The sequence below is a fragment of the Populus trichocarpa genome, chromosome 1 (genome assembly GCF_000002775.5).
Source record: "Populus trichocarpa isolate Nisqually-1 chromosome 1, P.trichocarpa_v4.1, whole genome shotgun sequence".
NCBI classification, from domain to species: Eukaryota; Viridiplantae; Streptophyta; class Magnoliopsida; order Malpighiales; family Salicaceae; genus Populus; species Populus trichocarpa.
The window spans coordinates 39,324,646-39,348,461 of NC_037285.2; the positions used below are offsets into that span (position 1 = coordinate 39,324,646).

General features: G+C 34.9%; 1 protein-coding gene across 8 annotated transcripts in view; it reads right to left on the reverse strand.

The window, feature by feature from the left end:
* The window catches only part of LOC7485146 (glutamate receptor 2.7), an 83,313-nt gene that overhangs the window by 52,549 nt on the left and 6,948 nt on the right, over positions 1-23,816 (reverse strand). For 2 of the 8 annotated variants that reach the window (XM_052445936.1, XM_052445942.1), the window contains exon 1: positions 7,304-7,620. The exons of 2 other annotated variants lie outside the window; for them this stretch is intronic. In XM_052445936.1, the coding sequence (XP_052301896.1) occupies positions 7,304-7,568 (265 nt within the window). In that variant the 5' untranslated portion in view covers positions 7,569-7,620. Of the gene's footprint in view, positions 1-3,626; positions 4,531-4,989; positions 5,382-5,502; positions 5,810-5,952; positions 7,209-7,303; positions 7,624-23,816 lie in introns of those variants that run through there. 4 more of the 8 variants (XM_052445927.1, XM_052445932.1, XM_052445946.1 and 1 more) reach the window with 4 other exon arrangements.

The window sequence follows — 23,816 nt, forward strand, 5'->3', positions numbered from 1 at the left end:
TTTCTGGTATCCTAAACCAAGGGGTTTCATCATAGACTTTGGAGCATATAAGTTCTCTTTCAGCATGTTCCCTTCAGGGAAAATGCTTCTCGCTCATTCAATAATTTTGTCATAACCGGCCTCACTCAACTCGTGATCTGACTTGATGGTGAATACCTGTGCTACAGCCGATAATTTACTGTGGTTCGTGCAGCCATCCCATAATGATTCGTCAGAATTTTTTAACAGATCAAAAAACCTTACTGCATCTGCATTAGGTTCTTCTTCTACGATTAGACATTTACTGACATTACCTTAATTCATTCTCATTGCAATTGTTGCTACCCAATTTTAGACTTATGTTTTTGATAAATTTTCAGAAAAAACCAAAAATAGCAAAAAAACAACGAAAACCCAAAAAAATGCATTTTTGGATATATTGCATCATTTTTAGCATTTTCAACGTCATCTTAGAAGAATTTAAATTTTCAAAGGTATTTTGAACGTGTTCAACTTTTAACGCGTTAATTTTACAATCACTGATTTTTCTTGTTGAGTTGACATTGATATTGCTCGTTTTCAAAAATACAAAAAAATAAGAAAAAATCAAAATTGACAAAAAATAAAGAAGTTGAGGGACCAATGTGTTTTGGAGACCAAGCCACTTTGCTTAGAAATAGAGGTTGCAACACACATAAAAAGAGGGGGAAAAAATTTACAAGGGTCAATTTTGAGACATCAAAGGAGAAACCTAAACCACAAAAAAAACCATAAAAATAACCTAGCTTTTCTTCTCCCAGCAGTTGTGGTCCCCCTCTCTTTTGGCAAAAAAATAGAGAGCCAGAAACCGTGGCCGCCTCCCCAGCTTTTGGATTTCAGTCTCCTAGCTTTTCCAGCCGCCACTCATACACCTCCTCTAACCTCTGTTTCCTTTGGTTTTTTTCCCTGAGCCGACCGGAAAGCACACCAGCCCACATTTTCTTGTCCCAGCCGGCTACAAGACAGTCCCTCACCTGGCCAACATCAACAGACAATGACCCGACCTTCTCTTTCCCGGATCTGTTCTGCTCTCTTCTCCCTGCAGATTGGCCTCCAAAGAAGCCAGCCGCCGCTCACCCTCCTTCTTTCCCTCACCGTCGCTCTCCCTCGCGGCCAAGACAACACCACCGTCCACCACCCAGCCTCTCTTCCCCGATCTGTCTTCCTCTCTTCTTATTGTCCCAGCCAAACCCCAACCGGTTCTCCAAGACCAGAAACAACCACTCCCCGCCGACCGAACCAGGTCTCCATCTCCACCAGCCACCACCGCAGCCCTCTTTACAACTGCCAGATCGGCCACTGGAAGAAGGAAGAACAACAAACCATAACTGAAAACAGACCCAAAAACAGATCCGAAAAGGAGAAAAGAAAAACTAAAATCAACTGTTGTTTATGCATTTTTCTCTTGTTGCAGTGACAGTGATCCTCACCTCCGGTGCAGAAAGGAAGAGGGGGAGAAGACGTTTTAGATCTCTCTATTCGCTTGGACTTTCTTGCGGCGGCGCGTGAACCCATGTGCCGCCAGTGGCGGTGGCACGTGGAGAAGACACGCCGCCACTGTTCAAATGTCCAGAAACCTTCCAGCCACTGTTCCTACAGTTACAGAAGGCCTTCCCTGCAATTCTTGTAGATTTCTAGGGTTTATTTTTAAATTTTTGAATTGTATTTGATTTTTTTGAATTTTTGTTATTTTTCAATTTTTGTAATTGGAACATGTTTTGTTAAACCACCCATAAGAACCATATTTTGACTCTTATCCGGAGAATAGCAAACATTAACTTCCATTGAATGAATAATGGATCCAGATCCTAAAAAACAACAATGTTTTTGAATAAGCATAAGTAATCAAATCAAATAAAGCGGCTCGATAGGAGCCCGTACTTAAAGCTAACATCGTATAACTCAATTGAGCTAACATCGTATAACTCAATTGAGACATTGTATAATAAGCTAAACCTCTCTTAATGTCTTTTTGAGCAAAAGCTAAAGTAGCTCCTAATAGTACTGTTATTATACCTATCAAAGCTATTAGCTTCATTATGTAAGGTATAACTATGAAAAGAGGAAGAAGTCGAGCTACAAGAAAAATTCTTGTTGTTACCATGGTAGCAGCATGTATTAGAGCCGAAATAGGGGTAGGTTCTTCCATGGCATTCGGTAACCACACATGAAGGGGAAATTGCGCCGATTTAGCAATTGCATCGGAAAATAATAGGAAAGCGCACAAGGTAACAAATAAAAAATAAAACTCATTATCATTATTATAAATCAAGTTATTGAAAATTTCAAACAAATCCTGAAATTCGAAACTGTCTGTTATTCAATAAAGACCTAAAATTCCTAATAATAAACCAAAATCGCCTACACAATTAACATGTAAAAAATGATGTGTGTGTGTTTGAACTTTTTTTATGTATGTTATTGAATTATAAAATAAAAAAGACAAAAATTTAATGTTTTAATTTGCATATGGTCAAGTATCTTAAGTACAAATAAAATCATGTTGTATTTCCTGTAAAAATGTAAGAACACGTTTCTACATATATTTTGGGATTTAATAATTGATTTATTAACGCCTTAAGAATTTGACTAATATTTTAATTTTTTAAAATCACATCAAAACACGAAGTAGCTTACCTCAGGTTGGGTGCGCTAGGGATGCTAATACCTTCCCTAGCCACAACCAGTTCCTTACCCTCGAATCTCTGACAACGACCAGTACACTCGAGTTTCCTAGTAACCTTCAATTAAATACTAGGTGGAGACTCCTACAGAACCAATCAAGCAAACAAACGAAAATTGCCATCGACGCCGCGTGGGGTACGTGCGACAACATCCATAACCATATTCCTGTAAGCATCATTGATAGTCAGTGCACGTTGCTAGCACTAGAAGTTGACCCAACCACCCTTTCTCCCATGCTATCATTACGAACAAATAGTTCTCTGTGTGCATACCAACATAGGTAATCCTTCATGAACCCTTTGTGTAAAAGATGCATCGTTACAACATCTAGATGCAGATACTTTTTATTTTGACACTTCCTGCATAGACACCTAATACCGCCTTCAGTAAAATTTCTGGGAATAGATGTTGCAAAATTAATAAAACCCTTAACCCCATTACAATAATTCATCCTCCGCAATCCTTAGGGTGAATCTCGATACATCCATGAACGATCACCCATGACTTCTATCGAACCTCTATAAAATTATAGTGACAACATGTATTAATTAACTATATTAGGTAAATAAATTTGCAAAAATATTGGTTTACCTCCAGATTATCCAACAAACTAATTAAAACTTCTCATAAATATTCATTATCAATTATCAACGTCCATACAAATTTATACATATAAATTTACGGAAATTATAACTCTGCAATAGCATTGATAAAAATCAAAACGGACCCGTTAAACAAGCTATTAATTATTTCACCACAACACATGTAATTCGGTAATTCAACAAAGTTTCAACAATTTACTAACAAATACAATTTTATAAAATCTAAAACAAATCATAATAAGTACAAAATTATACATTCATACTACAAAGTTTGTTTGAGAAATAACAATAAAACTTGTACATACATTAACAAAATACATATACTAAAAAAACAATAAAATTGACATTTAAATGTTAAATTTTTTTTTAAAAAATTTACTTACAAAAAATGATAAAATCCACACAAAAAAACACGGATGTTGTGACCACGAAACTTAAAGAAATATGACTTGTGTTGAGAAGAGGGGGATATTTTTAGGGGGGTTGTTTGCAATTTGGGAGGGAAGAGTTGGGATGGGAAAGAAGAAGGCGAAATAGAGAAGGAAAGGGTCGGTAGAGTGGTGATATATTAACTTTTGCAGATGAAATCACTGACGGACTTATTCTGTCGGTGATTGCGTCGGTAATTCTGACGGTGAATTAGTCACGTCACTATACGGAGATCCCGGTTTGAATCCTTCGGTGAGTCCATCGGTAAAATCACCCGCAAAAACTTTCACATCATCGAACCGTTTTTTTTTTTCAAATTCTATATATTCCGTCTGTAATTCTATCGGTATATACCAACTGAATTACAAATGGAATATTGGCTATCGGTAATTATCACCATAATTTATTGATATAATTATTCCGTCGATAATTTTGTTGGTTTTAGATGAATTTCCGGTAATGAAATTTCTACGTTGGCTACTCTTCTACTAGTGAAGTGCCTCCTCGGAGAGACCCAACGTTTCAGTACAGCTGAGATAATTCCCCATATGTTTTTATGCCTCAACAAATTAGTGCGACAAACGTATATGACGAAGGCAATTGTTGTTGTGCATGCAGTTATAAAGAAAAGTTCTCGAAATCCACTGGGACCAAGGCTGGAACTATCACTTGGCATCTTCGGGCATTTTTGTGGGGTAATCCATGTCTTCTCTAGTTCTTGTAGCGCTCCATTTTCTGATAAATTCAGTAGAGCCTCATTCATGCTAGCAAGTAATGGAGATCCACGCGGAAACGCCTGGTAAACAAATTAACCATGTTAAAATTTAATCACTCCTTAAGTTCATGTTTAATTCATATATATATATATATATATATTTGGACGTGTTAGTATTTCGAAGCAACTAAGCATAAGATTAGGCATGTGTCTTTTACCATAACCTACTAATTTATTCAACTTATATTTAATGATTCATTGAACCTATCTAAGTGATCATCTCTCTCCTGCTAATTTTGTTCAAAATCGAAGACTTCATTGTTAGTTTCCTTTGGTCAAACTCAACACCTTGTAACTTGTGGTCCAACCTACCTACAAAGTCAACAAAAAGCCTCTGGCCCTAATACAAATTTTACAAGAACTAATCCTATATATATGCATATTTTGGTTTGGCCCGTAAGAATGTAAATTAGCAATAGTAATTTCAGGAAAATTATTAATGAACGGAAAAGGTGAATAAATATGAGCGCGAGATCTTACAAATCCAAACCCTCCAATTTTGTACGTTGGTCCAATTTGGATGAAGCTATTGCAGTATTTTGCAAGGAATATCTTGGCACTGGGAGTTCCAAGAAAGGCAGCAGAAATTTTCTTGTCCTCGAAGCCTTTAACATAACTTTCTGCTGACTGAAAATGCTGCATGTTTTGGTTCTTGAATTTTAAAACTTCCGCCAAATATCTTTCCATATAGGTTCCTGTACCAACCATTGCATTGCTATTTAATAGTTCTTCAACACTTGGTATAGTGGGTTCAAGCCTCTGTACAGTTAGCATGCTTGAGAGGTTGGCTGTGTACGTCTGGATGATGATTAGAGCCACAAACAGCCACACCACCCCTGACATCCTTGATAGATTGCTATGAAGCTTTGGCCCTAAATCAAATTGTTGTCAGCAAGATATTGTTAATTAATTGCTTGTTAAAGGATTAGTTATATATTTTCAAAAGTTCAAATCAAAGAAGGAAACTGATTGGAACTAAAAACTTTAATTTACCATTCAAGGAGAAAAGAGTGTTGAAGGATAACCAAATCATGATCCCAATTTGATTTGGGATGGAGCCTTGTAGTTCATCACAATGCTTTCGCTCTATCCACCAAACAACAAAACCATTGTAGACTGTAATCACTGAGATTAAAACCCACATGGTTGCGGTGAATGGTTTAATGAATGACCATGCTTTACTGCTCGAACGGACCGGGACGATCAACACCAATCCTGTTTCAGTATATGGATAGGTGAATTCTGCATATTGGTGTCTGCTTGCAACTATTTCCACATCACCAACAACTGCGTCAAAATTCTGGTGTTGTGGGCAAAAAGTCCAAGTACAACAAAGTATGATTAGTCTAAAGTATTTTTTTTTTTTTTTCAGAATATGCGTGCATGCATGATCAATTAATGAAAATTTAATTAATCATTTTACTCTATCAAGCTGCCTCTTACCTTTAGATGAAGTTGCTCTAAAAGTTCATTGTAACTTCCATTGAAGTATTGGAACTCGTATTGCGGAAAGAATGGCATGCTTGCTGTAGTTGCTTTGAAGACCTCGTTTGCAAAACCAGAGAAGTTCGTTCCCAAGCGATCATCACTTTCCACTTTCACATATTCTTCGTAACCTGACAAGGAAGCCACTCCGATTCGAAATAGCTTAGCACTTGTCAGTGCAGTCCATCCTCTTGGAGTATACCTAGGCCCCCCTGGCCAATGCACTTGCTCCAAATCAATCATCGACGCGCTGTTATAACTAGAATTTTCATGGATGTTCTCCGAGAATCCCAATCCATTGGACCAATACCCGAGTTCATTGTAACCCGTTCCTATTACATTCACGATCTCAAATATTTCTGCTGCAGCAACATTCTGGTTTTTGAATTTAACTTTACCTGATAAACCAAGAAAGTCTGCGTCCAAAATGTTTTCCAACAACTCTTTCCCTCCCCTTTTACTTCCGGTCTTATTTAATCCAAGAGCTATTGTCCTCATAGCATCATACGCTTGCACGGCGTAAATCCCAGGCTCATTCCTTTCTTCTCGGGGATATTTTCTCCTAAAACGTGTACGAAATCTTTGATTAAAGTTCACGAAATGCGGTCCCATTTTAGGGAAGTAACTCCGGACTCCTAGAATTCCTTTCATTGAGGATATTACAGAGGCATTGATGGAATGGACAAGGCTTGTAAAGGGATCTGTTGTGATCCATACATAGTCCCTTTTCATCATTTCCATTTTGTTTGCCATTTCAAATAACCGCACAGCCAATTTGAAGGACAAATGAACAACAAAGACTCTACAGTACTGCTTGCTTTTGATATTTTCAAGCTCTTTGGACATTGAATCAGAAGAATTAAAAGGAGAGAAGGCTACAAATTGGCTTACTTCTGAATTAACTTCTCTAAGGGCATCATGTAGATGTGGTATGACTCCCCTTGCTGAAGAATCTGTATCTTCATAAATCACAATGACCTGATGCCAGTTCCATGATTGCACAATAGCAGCTATAGCTTTCATTTGAGCACGCTTATCAGGTGAAGCTTGAAGTAGAGAAGGCCATCGTTCAGGTGCCCATTCTGGAGCCGTGTCAGCAAAAGAAAGAATTGGAACCTGTGTTTCTCTGGCAATCTCAGCAACTAATGACACCTCTTCCCATGTCTGTGGTCCTATAATGGCTTGTACTTGTCGTGTGTCGATAAGATCCTTAGCTGTATAGCAGTATAGGCAACGCACAGATGTGAGCTTGGATTTATCTTAATTTAAGGCAAACGATACTTATTTCAAAAGCAAAACATATAGTTACCTTCAAGAGCTGCATGGATGGTATCCTTTTGAGAGTCATTTATAAGCAAAAATGTTAGATTTCCGAAGCCATAGAAATCCTCCTTTGCAACTTCCATCGCTACTATTTCTTCTTTGCCAATACGGGAACTTGTATCCACAATAGCTCCTATTCCAGTGCTTCCATTGAAAATAGCCTGTGTCTTGGTAATTTGATCGGCTGCTGTACCGGATGTCAAGAGCAAAATTAGAGCGAACAACGAGAAGGCGTGAGGCAAAGTACCCATTGTATTCTTAACGAAACAACAAAGTACTAGAGCTGATTCTCTTTCTCCATACTTGTTAGCCTAGACCTCAATTAATTTATATTTTACTTCGTCAACTTTCAACCTTTAGAATTTTCTCCTTTATTCAGGGGTTATAATCTGGACTATATTTCTCATCCATTTTCTGTATCATTTCATTAAATATTGTGTGCAAGTATATCCTACTATTTTTTGTGGCCGATTTTTGACACCGTACGAAACAGCATTTTAAAAATAGAACTGTTTATATATATATAAAGTGATAAAAAAAATTTAAAAAATTAATTTGAAGTTATTTTTTGTAATGCTAATTACTTAATATTTGTTGGTGTTAATTTGATATTGAGTAATTAGCATGACAATTGTTTCAGATTCTTGGTATGCTTAGATTTGAGTCAATACAAACGTTAGGTTGACTCACGATTTCAACTTTTTTTTTTTGTTTTAAGTAAAGAAAACTCAATAATAGTTATGCAATGACCATTTACACGAATTTTCTTATTAGAGCTTCACGCACATGTATTATTCATTCATTTACTTAATATTTTTACTACATTTTTCAAGAATTGATTAAGTAGTTAATATATAATTAGAAAATGAAAGAAATTACTATATTTTGTGAACAGTTTTCAACTTTAAATTTTTTTAATAATTTTCTTATAAATATAGTTAAAATTTAATTAAAAAATTTCTCCATTTTTACTCCTTTCACCTCTTCCATATATGTACAAGGAAGGAAACCATCCAAGTTATTTCTACGAATAAAAGAGCCAAGATCCTATGTCTGAGGGGCCAATCTACGATTGCTACTTCTACATGCATATGAGACAACAAGAAGTATAACTTGTAATGCCTGCCATGGAATCACATACATGTCAAAGGTCCAATGGCGGCTATGAGATTTATTCATGTACGTATTTGTAGGTCCAACTTTCTCGATTCTTAGGCTGTCAATGGTTTTTTTCTCTTTCTAAATTAATTATCAGAAAATTATTCCTTGAACATTGGGTTATAGAGGAAGATGGAATTAATTTATTCATGATTTTCGTGGCTCGATAATGTGGAAACATTTTTATAGCATGACATCTTTGTCACGAGTACGAGGTCCGATACTCATATCCGAAAGCACAGTGCAAGTGGGAAGTCCGATAGGATGCACGCTCGATTGTATTTAACATGTGTGAGAAGGCCACACAAGGTAAAGACGAGGATTGTTCTGTGTGGGGCTGCTTGCCATGCACGCGAGACAGAGTACATGATTGAAGTTCATTTGTCAGCTACGAAAAAGCCATTCAAGAATTTCCTCGTAATGGACATTTACACTCCAGATTTCTGTGGAAGCCGAGTTCCTGGAAATTAATGCTTCAGCACTTCTACAGTCCTTGGAAATACGTGTCGGAGTGCAAGACTGGAAACTGCACGCATCGAGTACTCTTGATACGCTTCAAGTTCTTCAGAAAAGAGAATCACGACTCTAGTATGTATCCAGTTACGTTTTTCCAAGCTTGACTATTAATTAATGTAAAACATTTTAAATTGACTATCATTTAAGAATTTAGTTGTAAGAGTGGTCTGGTGTCATATTTTGTTTATTTTTTAATATTTCATAATTTATTGATTTTCGAATTATATAAATTTATCCCTTTTTAATTAATCTCATGAACAATTTTAATTACCTCCCATTGAAGTTGAAATCATTTCAAACACCGGATTGTATGTTTGTATATTAATCTAATTAACATAGCTATTTGGCATAAAATTCTTTTTATTCATATTATTAATCTTGTAATATTTAAAATGAAACAAATGATAATGAATCCCATATATACCCGTGAAAAATCCTTGAATTAAATAGGTGTTTCATGATCATCTAAGACTCATCTAAGAATATGAACTATTTCCTTCTCAACTCAAAACACATTTTGTATTGCACCTCTCATCCAAATATATGTATTTGCCTATTGATATATATATTGGTTGAAATAATTTTTTTAATATATAATAATAGAAAAAAAAATCAATATAGAATATGTGGATATAAAACATTTTATAATCTCCATGTATATTCAATTTAATATTTTTAATTTCTGTTGAATTTTTTAAAAGAAATATCATATAATTTCATTTTTTATCAATAGAGAGCTTAATTGAATTAAAAAACAATTTGGACGGAACAATATATAATTAAACTACTATGCTATCATAGTTTCTTAAACAATTTAAGAGATTTTGATTAAGATTCAACTAGTATTTATATAAAAAAAAATCATGTATCCATGTGTCATTTCATTAAAAAGAATAATTATTCACTATTAGATTCATATTAGTGGTCAACAATTGAGTATAACAAGAATATATACAGCTAGGAATTTAAGAATATGCGTGAATAAAGAGAATAAATTATATTAGAATTAAGATTCTATAGTCTTTATTTGTTTTAGACAATTTATATAGAATTAAAATTTTAAATTCATGTGAAATTCTACCTTTATAAAATCATAAATAAATCATCTAGTAGCTGGAAATGGTAGTTAGCTCCATATATAAAACTTATCCACAAGTTTTATACAATTTACAAACTTTCTTTTATCACTTTCTTGTAATTTATTTTTTATTGTTTTTTTTATTTAATTTTCTTTATTTACTTAGCATTTTTACCTATCTTTCTTTCTCTTAACCTATTAAAGTTAAGTGCAAAATTTTGACTCTTTGCTTGATTTGCGAATCTGCAAGTTGGCTTAACTCGGGATTAAATTTTTAATTATAGGTTTTTTTTGGTTGGGAGGAAGAAATGAATGACAGGTAACATTAATTAAATAACCAATGTCAAGAAATGATTAATTGACATGTTAGACTAATTTGTTAGACTAAAAACAGAGTAGTTACGATGTCAAAAAATTAAATGAGAAAAACACGGTTATAGTGATTGATGATCAGTGAGTCAACCTTAAACACAGTGCCCAATTAAATGAGAAAAACACGGTAAAATGCCAACGGACTTTATTTATCTATGAAGGCGTCAATAATTGTGGTATTTTTATTAAATATTTCTTAATTCTCAGTAAAATACCGACGAAGACATTTCGTCGGTAACTCCGTTGGTGGGGTTTTTTATATATTTTTTAAAAAATATTATTTAGAATAAATAATATAAAATTATATAAATTAATAGTAAAAAAACCAATTATGCAAATAAAATTTTATTAAACATCAAAAATAAAAAAATAAAGTTAAATAATATTCATTACAAATTTAATGTGTTTTCAAAAATATATTAAAGAAGAACAATGGTGGAGCTGGAGGAGGAGAAGGAGGCTGGTTGTTCCCAGGACCATACAGCCAAAAAGGGGGCACACATGTATCATCCTTCTGTGATGTAATGTTCATGACCATTTGGCGGAGTTGTTCATAATTCACCGAGAGTTGCTCGTATTTTTCGGCGAGATGAGTCGTGTGTTGTTCATAATTCACCGATAGTTGTTCGTATTTTTCGGTGAGATGAGTTGTGTGTTGTTTCAAGGCCACGATCTCCTCAGATTAGATGCTCGATACTGATTGGGAGCTCCCAACGGTTGAGACACTACGGCCCGCCCGCAAGTTATCGGCCGTAGTGTTGGAGAGCCCGTACATCCAATTTTTAAATTAAATTAATGAAATATTGATTAGTTGTTCATAAATTATGTTATAATTAAATAAAAAAACTAAAACCGAAACAAACTTACATTGAAAGGTCGTCCCTCCAATGTGTCTCGTACTTGCGGGTGAATTGATTCCGTTGTGAAGGCACACCGTCTTTGCGCTGTGAAACCGAGCTGGAAGAGGTAGCATCGCAAGTCAGTGCAGGTGCCTCTTCTTGATCGGCACCTAAGAACATGTCATCTTCACTGCTAGAAGAACTAGCTGCGACCATATGTGAGCGACGAGCTGTTGATTTCGTTCCACGCTTCTACACAATTTTATACGAATAATTACATAATTAAATTCGATTCTTAAAAAAAAATTCGGCAACACCCCTCCTATACTGGAGACTACCCAAAGTTTTAAACCTGCAAATATTGACAATAGCCACAACCAATTGATCCCATTCAAAAATCTTATATATAACCTAACATCTATACAAATAACAATTAAAATTAATGGAAATAATTAAACACATATAATGCAATAATAGAGTAAAATTGAGATAAAATAATTAAATTTATTCCTATGTATTCAATTACTAATTGCAAGTTAAATTCTATAATAACAATTAAAATTCAACAAAATATTCAATTATTATGACAATACAAACAATAAAATATATTCAACAAATTAAAAAAAAGAACTATAGACTTTAGGAATGAAAAATGCTTACCTTAATAATGTGTTTATTTCAGGATTTTATCTACCTTATAAAAATACACCAAAACAAAAAACACAACAAAAAATAGAACTAGAGAAGAAAATATAAAAAAATAAAATCATTAAGCATATTAAATGGAAATACATTCATTTTAATTTGTTGAAGATAGAACTAGAGATTACAAGCAACAAACAACAGTTTTGAAGCAAATGAGAGAAAAAAAAATTAAAGCTTTGAAAGGAAGCAGATGAAAAATGAACTGAAGGGGCGGTCACTGGGATATATACCGCAATTTTACCGACGAAATCCCCGACGGTCAATTTAAATAATTTTATTTTTAATTATTCCGTCGGTGAATTTTTAAAAATCCATCTGCAAATTATGAATTTCGCACTAAATTTTTTTAATTACCCTCCATCATTTTCGTAGTCCGTCGGCAAGTGCACGCGGTCAGAGAAGCATTAATTACCTGCCCTTTGGAATTCGCATCGTCCGTCGGTAATTGTTCATATTGTAATTGAAAGATTTGAGATTCGGTCAGCTGTGCGTTATTGGGCAGTAAATATTATCGATGTTGCCTGCAAGGTTGTTCCAAATTATATGAGTTTATGATATTGCAATATATAAATAGTACATTCTTAACAAAATTTAATTAGTAGTACATATACTTACTGAATAAAAGGTCTCAGCTCATCACAATTAAATAGAACATAATTATGTGCTTGTCTGAACTCTATTTCTAACAAATATCTTCCCCTTACGACCTTTTTAGGTGTGGGTCGTCCAGGATTGGAGAATATTGACAAGTTCCTACTGGAAGGCACTTCACCACCATCATCATGATGTGGAACACGATTGATTCTCGTTCTCAAATGAGGTTCGAAATAGTACGAGATAAATGTTGAGATCTCCTTAACAATATAGGCTTCACATATCGAAGCCTCAACATGCACCTTGTTCTTAACCTTTTTCTTAAGATTGAACAAGTACCTGTATTGAATTAATCATATAATTCCAATTAAGAAAAAAAAAAGAAAATACTTTTATATATGAATTACATTGCAACTATAATATCTAACCATTCGAATGGATACATCCATCTATACTGGACTGGTCCTCTAACTTTTGCCTCAAACGATAAATGTATGGGGAGATGCTCCATTGAGTCAAAAAATAATGGAGGGAATATCATCTCAAATTTGCATAGTGTCTCGACGATATTTGTTTCAAGCCTCTCGATGTGATCAACATTCAACTTGCTACAACATATATCTCTAAAGAAATGATTGATCTCCGTGAGTGCATCGCATATCCCTTTTGGCAACAAATCATGATAAACTAATGGAATGAGTGTTTGCATAAACACGTGGTAGTCATGACTCTTCATTCCATACAATATGCATTCCTCCATATTAACCAACCTTGATATGTTCGAGGCATGTCCATCGGGAAAACACAAACTCTTAAGCCATTTGTAGACTAGTAGTTGTGCATTTTTCTCTAATACGAAGCTTGCTCTTGGTTTTGCGACCCGTGACCTATCCCAAACCAACTCCATATTTTTAAGGTTACAGAACAAAGTTATATACAATCTAGCCTTGATGTTGTCCTTTGTTTTCTCCTTCACATCCATGATGGTGTTGAAAATGTTCTCAAACACGTTCTTTTCTATGTGTATGACATCAAGGTTGTCATAACCCATTTTTGGGTTCTTCCCAATTACATTTCTTTTGCTTCAAAAAATAAAATGAAACAATGCCATTTTGAATGGCACTGTTCTTCTTCTTCCCTGCACATACAGAGGCAGGGAAGAAGAAGATTTTAAATCTCCTTTTGCCGCTCAACTTCTCCTTCTTTACCTCCCCACTTGCCTAACTACTGACACAACCCATACCCTCATTAATGGAGAAACAGGAGACCCATGCCCCCCACCATGATGAAAAGCGAAAGAACCATGCCCCAACCACCATGCCTTGTGCTTGGACAAGGTACAGTGAACCTCTCCCCGACTGCCTATAAATACAAGGGAACGAGCGACACAGGAGAGGGGAGGAGAGAAAAAGGAAACCAGGGGGAATTTTTTTGAGAAAACAGGGAGCAAACGATAGATACCAGGGGGAAAATATTTTGAAAAGAACGAAAAAAAATAGAGGGACGGGGGAGAAAATTATAGAGGAAGAAGGAAGGAAAAAGGAGAACCACCGTTGTTCTTCCTCTCCACTGCCACTGAGAAGATTGCATCGAAAACAGACTTAGCAAACAAAAAGATAGAGAAGGGAGTATCGATCAACAGCAAAAAAAAAAAAAACAGAGGCTCATGCCTTTGCATAGAGAGGAGAAGAGCCATCGTCGCCCACCACAGCAACTCCACCGGTCAGCAACCACCGGCAGCACCGCCTTGAAGCCACCGCAGGTCCACCTCCCTCTCCTCCTCCTTCTCCTCCTCCTCTCTTCTTCCTTCTTCTTCTTATACTCCCCGCAAACACAGAGGAAGAACTCCCTTCTCCACCGCAACAGCTACTCCACTACAAGCACACCACCTGACAGCCACCGTTAGCCACCTCCACCACTAGAAATTTTTGTTGTAGAGCAATAATCAAAATTCTTGTATCATCATGCAAGGGTACGACCATGTGTCAACCCTAGAAGGGCGAACTCATCATATAGAAACATACTCATACATTTATCCAAGGTTGTTAAAATCGTGATTTTAACACGGCACGGAAAGCCGCACGCAAACTCGGATCGTAAAAACGGATCGTAAAATCATAAAAAAATCGTAAGGAATTTTAAAATACATTAAAAAAAATTCATGCTTCAAATAAAAATTCATACATTAAATTTAAATTATATTGATTTTATATTTAAATTATTTTTTTATTGATTTGATTCTAAGATATTTTGATTTTTTAACTGTGATTTAATTTAGAATTATTATTTAACGAGAACCATTAGAAACATTAGAATTATTTCCAAGAGATCATGCATGATCTCAAGCGTGAGAGTTTTAGACTCGAGATCATTTGAAAATAAGAGAAGCATTCATTAATTCCATTTATTTATATAAAAGTCTTGGCTATTCAATCTCAATAGCAACCATACACTTATTAACCAACCATGCGAATATTTACATCTGACGTGGCAGTTTCATTAGCTTGCTGGAGAAAAAGCTTAACCCTTGGGTATAGTGGGCGGTCTCAAACAATATTATTCGTGTTTCAAGAAACAGTTGAACGCTCCATCGATGCAGGAAATTAATATATATATATTTCTCGGGGTTGGGTTGCTAGATAGAATCTTTTTTTTTTTTGGTGTGGCGGAAGACTAATTCGGTGAGTCACAGTTACTAAATAAATTGCCTTTGATCTGTTCAAGCCAATAGGCGGGTGACACGTGGCAGCTACACTGAATTTTGTTCTCCTGCGGGCAAACTCGTTCAATCGGTGGTAAAATCGCGATTTTATGCGATTTCACCCGATTTTAACGATTTTAACTGTTTTTGACCTGATTTTACTCATTTCCAATTTTTATGAACAATTTAGCACGTAAAGTCTATATTAAATCGTAAAAACATACGATTTTACGACTTGAATCGCGATTTTAACAACCATGCATTTATCATACATGTTACCAGGTTGAAACATAGGTCCCCCACCCAAGATTTGCTACACCTGAAAGATGGAAAATGAAGAAAGAGCTCAATTGGAGGCCTATTATCAAAATGAACTTGAGAGCATCAAAGGTGAAGTAGTTAGACTTACACATCTGCTTGAACAAGTGCTGAGCTCCAAAAATGGAAAAAGGGATTTTTGCACAACCTCCAGTGAAAACACCATCAATCCACGATGATTAGTACTTAAAAGTACATTTTTACCAAGGTTTTATATCATCATTTTGCACTTGAAGTATCAATAACTCCTTAACTAAAGCATGTTTTATAATAACAAGTCTAATACTATAAGATACCTTTAATTTATGTTAAATGTTCATCTTAAATGCAGGCCTATCACATAAATCAAAGGATTGATTGATGAGTTTAACTACTGAAATTGAGAAGACAAAGAAAGGGTTAAGCTTAGAAAAGAGATGCTGGTTTTGTCCAAACTGGAACATTGTTCAGTCATTAGGACATATGTGAAGCTGTAGATCTTGGATTTCAATTTGGTTTATATGGCTAGAAAGTTAAGACATAGGCCTAAAACATTATGGAGAGTGTAAGACCTAATTATATTGTTTGGAAGTCCAAATCTTAGCAACAACGGAGAAGTCGAAATCTGTCTTACAGCCCAGACACTGTTCAGTGTTCAGCTCATATCTCGAGTTCTAGAAGTCCAAATGCTCTGATTCTTTTTTTGTTGGAAAGCTGAGATAATTTCCTAGAACTTTCATGATTTAAGTCTGTTCAAATTCTAACGTTATCAATGATGTTTTGTTCAGATAAGAAGATAAGGATTGTCACCAAGTCAAGATGTGGTCACCCACTCAACAATTAATCATCAAATCAATAGTTTCAAATTTTGGCCTATAAAAGGAGGCATTTGTAATGCATTTAGGCATCTTGGTTTTCAGATCAATATCATGTTCTTGCTCTCTCTTTATATTTTTGTAATGCTTAAGTTTTGTTTATATTAATCTTTTATTTATGCTTTAAATATCCTTTCCTTTACTTAGTTAACTTATATCTTATTTATGTTCTTATCTTGTTTATTTATGTTTCTCTTCTTCATTATGTTTAGCTAAGTTTATTATGTCAAGGTGAAAAGGTTACACTAATGGTGTAAGAATAAGTATAGTATAAACTCAACATGGACTTTAATATTTGATACTAACATGTTTTGTATTTGTTATCTTATTCACTCTTAATACTTTGCTTGTTAAATGCTTAATCTAGATTTATGTTGTATAACCCTTGGTACAACAAATACTTGGCACTTTCATAGCCCAACCGTATCGTATAACCGACACCTGTGCTATGAAAGGAACTTGATTTGTTGTTAACATAAGTTATAATCATGAATACCTGACAACATTTACAAGTATTAGCATTATTCGAATAAGATAACTAATGTAATCATGTTAACAATTTATAATCTGATTGGAACCTCCTTTGTGTGTGGTTTCCAGTTGAGTAATAAGAGTTTATAGTATACTTGTTTGAAATACCATTAGTGGATCCTCTAACCTTGATAATTGTTTTTATCATTGTTTAATCATTATATCAATATCACATCTCAAAGCTCTCTTCAACTTATTATTATTATTACTATTATTATTATTATTATTATTTATAATTTATATAGTTAACCTCCCTATGGTTCGACCCCGATCTTGCCGGGTTATTTATTACTTCGACACTCCTGCACTTGGGAGAAGACATCAATCGTTTAGTCGTGTCACATATTGTCTGTGATTGAGCTTCTTTGAAGCTCTTCGGTTCATAGACATTTGATATATAGGTAAGGAATGCACTATGTGTTGGAGACAGTCGATGATAAGACACAAATCTAGAAATAGGATACCTCACACTATAGGTGACATAGTCTTGCATTCGAGATGGTGGTTGATATGTTCGAAGAGAAACTCTCCTAGTGTCTTGCAGAGCATCAAGAGAACCAGGTAGTTCTGAATCACTGATACGGTTAAGTTGGGAATTGCAAGAATCAGTAGCAGACTTGAGTTGAATCTGTTGGTTAGTCTGTGGGTGATGTTGTCGCAGGACATTATTGCTGGAATCAGAGGCAGACTGAGGTTGAATATGTCGGTCTATCTGTGGTTGATGTTGTCGCAGAGCATCATTGCTAGAAATGAATGTAGTGTTGGAGAGCTCGTACACCCAATTTTTATCGGGTCCACCAGACGATACTACCTTCATCCACAAATCCGGATCAAAATCCGGATGGGTCGAAAGAATCGTCCCCATATCTCTCTCTCAACCGGATATTATAAGTCTCTTGAAAATGAAAAAAGAAATCATCATATTCAATTCAAGAAAAATAATAACTTACCAAATAAAATGGTTGAACGAACATACCACAAAGTGTTGAGCACGATTGTCAACGAACTATTGCACCCCATTTTGGCAATCTTCACTTCGCACGTGCGTCTCTAAAAACAGTTTCATTGGGCTCTGCTCACATCCAAGAGACGTAGCCTGTAAGAAAAAAAATTAATTAAGTAACAACAAATTAATTAACGATATATTTCATTTAAATTAATCTTACCATCCGTTTTGCATGTGTAGCAAACGGAATGGAGCCGCCGGTGTGCATGGTCACCGAAACATGAATTTGTCAGTTCTGGTTGTCGGCACCGGACTGTGAGCATCGTGTGAACCGCTCAGATATCACGTGCTCAATATATCTCCCGGGATGTATAGCGGTTTGAAATCCCTCCAAACCGCCACGTCGTTCCAGCCTTGGAACCGTTATCTCTCACGTTTTTTTTGTGTTTTTTGTGTTTCATACCAAAGATCACACAACATACTTCCATAGTGACAAATTAGATTTTAAAACAAATTTTTTTTAAAAAAAAATATCGTATTGTTTTCGATGTTACCTAGTTGCCACGTGATTTTCTCACACCCTCCTTGCAACATTGTCATGCGCGTTGTCCCACTCATATTTATGTTGTGTATAAATAATTTATTTAAAATAAAAATAATAATTTATTTACAATTATAATAATAAATTATTAAAAATAAGCTGGAAATTAGAAATTAACACCAATCTGAAATCTTCAAAACCATGCATCAATATAAGGTCTCCATTCAGGATGTCTGGAAAACTGACTCCATTGAAATAATAGAATCTCCATCGACAATTTAAACGCCGATGATATTACTCGGGCGACCTCAATGTTTTTGAACCTGAAAATAAATTAAATTAATGAAATATTGATTAGTTGTTCATAAATTATGTTATAATTAAAAAAAAACAAAACCGAACCGAAACAAACTTACATTGAAAGGTCGTCCTTCCAATGTGCTCATACTTGCGAGTGAATTAATTCTGCTGTGAAGGCACGCCGTCTCTGCGCTGTGAAACCGCACTGGAAGAGGCATCATCGCGAGTCAGCGCAAGTGACTTTTTTGATCGGCACCTAATGACATGTCATCCTCGCTGCTAGAAGAACTAGCTGCGACTATATGTGAGCGACAAGCTGTTGATTTCGTTATACGCATCTACATAATTTTATATGAATAATTACATAATTAAATTTGATTATTAAAAAAAAATTGACAGCACCTCCCCTATATTGGAGACTACCCCAAGTTTTCAAACCTGCAAATATTGAAAATACCCATAACCAATTGACCCCATTCAAAAATCTTATATATAACCTAACATTTATACAAATAACAATTAAAATCAATGGAAATAATTAAACACATATCATGCAATAATAGAGTAAAATTAAGATAAAATAATTAAATTTATTTCTATATATTCAATTACTAATTACAAGGTAAATTCAACAATAACAATTAAAATTCAACAAAGTATTCAATTATTATGGCAATAATAACAATAGAATATATTGAACAAATTAAAAAAAAAAAAAACTATAGACTTTAGAAATGAAAAATGCTTACCTTAATAATGTGTTTATTTCAAAACTTTATCTACATTATAAAAATACACCAAAACAAAAAACACAACAAAAATAACAATAACTAAAACAAAGAAAAAATAAAATAAAATAAAATTATTAAGCATATTAAATGGAAATACATACTTTTTAATTTGCTAAAGATTGAACTAGAGATTACAAGGAAAAAAAACAAAAGTTTTGAAGGAAATGAGAGGAAAAAAACAAAAACGAGAGAACTCTCAAACGAAGCAGGGGAAAAATGAACTGAAGGGGCAGTCGCTGGGATTTATAGCACAGTCTCGGTGAAATGCCGACGGATACAATATCCATCTGTATAGACGTCGGTGATTGTGGTATTTGCAGTGAATATTTTACAACTCTCGGTGAAATACCGATAAATACAGTATCCATCAGGATATACGTCGGTGATTATGGCATTTACAGTAAATATTTTGCAACTCTCGGTAAAATACCGACAGACGGTTTCCATCTATAAAGACATCGGTGATCATGTACTATGCATGAAAAATTATGTTTGTATTGCCTATTTACCCTCCTGCAAACACTTAAATTACAAACTGCCCGTACAAAACAATAACAACAGTTAAAAATTATAAAATAAATATTTCATGTTACAAAATATCATCCATAATATTAAATTATAAAAAAAAGCTTTACACTTTTCTTGATTCTGATATTTAGTTAGAATTTTCTTCTTCTTCGTCATCAATTGAATCGTTATCAGCTCCATCTTTAATCTTCAATATGGATATCATCATCATCATCTTCATCGACATTTGCTTGTCCGCTAGAGCTCAGAACAACATTCAACTCCTCTACGTCAACATCAACAAGATTATCATCGAAAACATGAAAATTTGAATTTTCTTCTACGTCAATCGAAGGAGCAACTCGATATGGTTCAACCAACTTACTAACTTGAAAGACTTCATCTCGCACACTTGTGTCTTCATTCTTATCCTGAACAACCTCGACACAGCCCCTGGGTTTCGTTTTTAAAATGAATAACCAATCAACTCTTGATCAGTCCTTTCTAAAGGAAGGGGTGTATGTGTAATAAACTTGTTGACATTGCTTTGGGAAAACAAAGACATCGTTTACGTTGCGGAGCCTAGCTTTTGAGTTGATTTCAACAAGACCATAGTGAGGATCTACTCTAATTCCTCTGCCAGTGGTGTCATACCAATAGCATTTAAATAAAAATACTCTATTCCACTCGCTATGATATTGCAGTTCGACGACCTCTTCTAATTTACCATAGTAGTCAACTTCAAACTCACTACAAGTCGAACCCTTAACATAAACACCGTTGTTGTATGTCTTTCTTCCATGCCCGTATTCTTCAATATGAAACACATATCCATTGACAAAATACGCGTTGTAACACTTAACTTTTCTTTCAGGACCCAGGCTTAGTGAAGACAATGAAATAGCAGCACTCCTTCCTATTTGATAAACCTTGTATATCATGTACAATAATGAACAGTAAACGAGAATTATGTAATGACATACAATAACTTTGCAAGAGATAATGAGTTTGTGATAGTACTTACATGTGTTCTGAACCACGTGGCAAATTATTCATCTTGTAATTGAAAGATTTGAGATTCGGTCAGCTGTGAGTTATTTGACAGTAAATATTGTTGATGTTGCCTATAAGGTTGTTCCAAATTATATGAGTTTATGATATTACAATATATAAATAGTACATTCTTAACGAAGTTTAAGTAGTATATATACTTACTGAATAAAAGGTCTCAGTTCATCATAATTAAATATAACATAATTGTGTGCTTGTCTGAACTCTATTTCAGACAAATATCTTCCCCTTACAACATTTTTAGGTGTGGTTCGTCCAAGATTGGAGAATATTGACAAGTTTCCACTAGAACGCACTTCACCACAATCATCATGTCGTGGAACGCGATTGATTCTCGTTCTTAAATGAGGTTCGAAATAGTACAAGATAAATGTTGAGATCTCCTCAATAATATAGGCCTCATATATCAAAGCTTCAACATGCGCCTTGTTCTTAACCTTTTTCTTAAGATTGAACAAGTACATGCATGGAATTAACCAAATATTTTCAATTAAGAAAAACAAAGAAAATACTTTTATATATGAATTACATTGCAACTGTAATATCTAACCGTTCGAATGGATACATCCATCTATACTGGATCGGTCCTCCAACTTTTACCTCGAACGGTAAATGTATGGGGAGATGCTCCATTGAGTTAAAAAATGATGGAGGGAATATCATCTTAAGTTTGCATATTGTCTCGATGATATTTGTTTCAAGCCTCTCAATATGATCAACATTCAACTTGCTAGAGCATATATCTCTAAAGAAATGACTAATCTGCATGAGTGCATCCCATATCCCTTTTAGCAACAAATCACGATAAGCTAATGGAATGAGTGTTTGCATAAACACGTGACAGTCATAACTCTTCATTCCATACAATCTGCATTCCTCTATATTAACCAACCTTGATATGTTCGAGGCATGTCCATCAGGAAAACGCAGACTCTTAAACCATTTATAGACCAGTAGTTATGCATTTTTCTCTAACACAAAGCTTTCTCTTGGTTTTGCGACTCATGACCCATCAAAAACCAACTCCATGTTTTTACGATTACAGAACAAAGCTATATCCAATCTAGCCTTGATGTTATTCTTTGTCTTCCCCTTCACATCCATGATGGTGTTGAAAATATTCTCAAACATGTTTTTTTCTATATGCATGACATCAAGTTTATGGCAGAGGAGATTGAAAACCAAACACAATGTCACCGTACTTTGATACAACATCATGCAATTCTTCACAAAAAAAACGCAGGGGTGCAACATCATTTTCAACTCTGCCAACAAAGAAATCCTCTATGTTCTTTCTGAACCTATGATTCGTTGGCAAGAAACGACGGTTACAGTAAAAAAAAAAGAAGCTTTACCTCCATTTGTTATCATGAATGCCTTGTTGTTTTCCATGCAGTATGGACATGTTATTTTTCCATGCATGCTCCAACCACAAACCATTTCATAAGCTGGAAAATCATTGATAGTCCACATCAAAGCTGACCTCACAACAAAATTTTATAAACTACGTCAACTCATCAATCAACGGTCGAAGACAAACATCTATATTCCGGCCTGGACTGCTCGGACTGGGTATGACAGTAGATAAAAACATGAACTCCGGTCTCATACACATTCCTAGTAGTAAGTTATAAACCGTGAGTATGACCGGCCAACAAGGATAAGGAGTAGCAAATGACCCAAATAGGTTGAATCCATTTGTACACAACTCAAGACGCACATTCCTTGATTCAGCTGAAAAGTGAGGATGCATACTGTTAAAATGTTTCCATACTTCGCCGTTAGAAGGATGCATCATCACTCCATCAACCGCATCATGTGATTGGTGCCATGTCATGTGTTCAACAGTCCTTGGTGACATGAATAATCTCTGCAGTCTAGGTGTGATTGTAAAGTGTCTAAGTGTTTTATATGCCTGAGAGTCTTTCCCCTGCCAGTTCTGGGTTCGTAACGGGAATGTCCACATGTCATGCACTCGGTCAGCTCAGCATTTTCAAGGTAGTATAACATGCAGATGTTAGGGCACATGTCAATTTTCTGGTATCCTAAACCAAGGGGTTTCATCATAGACTTTGGAGCATATAAGTTCTCTTTCAGCCTGTTCCCTTCAGGGAAAATGCTTCTCGCTCATTCAATAATTTTGTCATAACCGGCCTCACTCAACTCGTGATCTGACTTGATGGTGAATACCTGTGCTACAGCCGATAATTTACTGTGGTTCGTGCAGCCATCCCATAATGATTCGTCAGAATTTTTTAACAGATCAAAAAACCTTACTGCATCTGCATTAGGTTCTTCTTCTACGATTAGACATTTACTGACATTACCTTAATTCATTCTCATTGCAATTGTTGCTACCCAATTTTAGACTTATGTTTTTGATAAATTTTCAGAAAAAACCAAAAATAGCAAAAAAACAACAAAAACCCAAAAAAATGCATTTTTGGATATATTGCATCATTTTTAGCATTTTCAACGTCATCTTAGAAGAATTTAAATTTTCAAAGGTATTTTGAACGTGTTCAACTTTTAACGCGTTAATTTTACAATCACTGATTTTTCTTGTTGAGTTGACATTGATATTGCTCGTTTTAAAAAATACAAAAAAATAAGAAAAAATCAAAATTGACAAAAAATAAAGAAGTTGAGGGACCAATGTGTTTTGGGGACCAAGCCA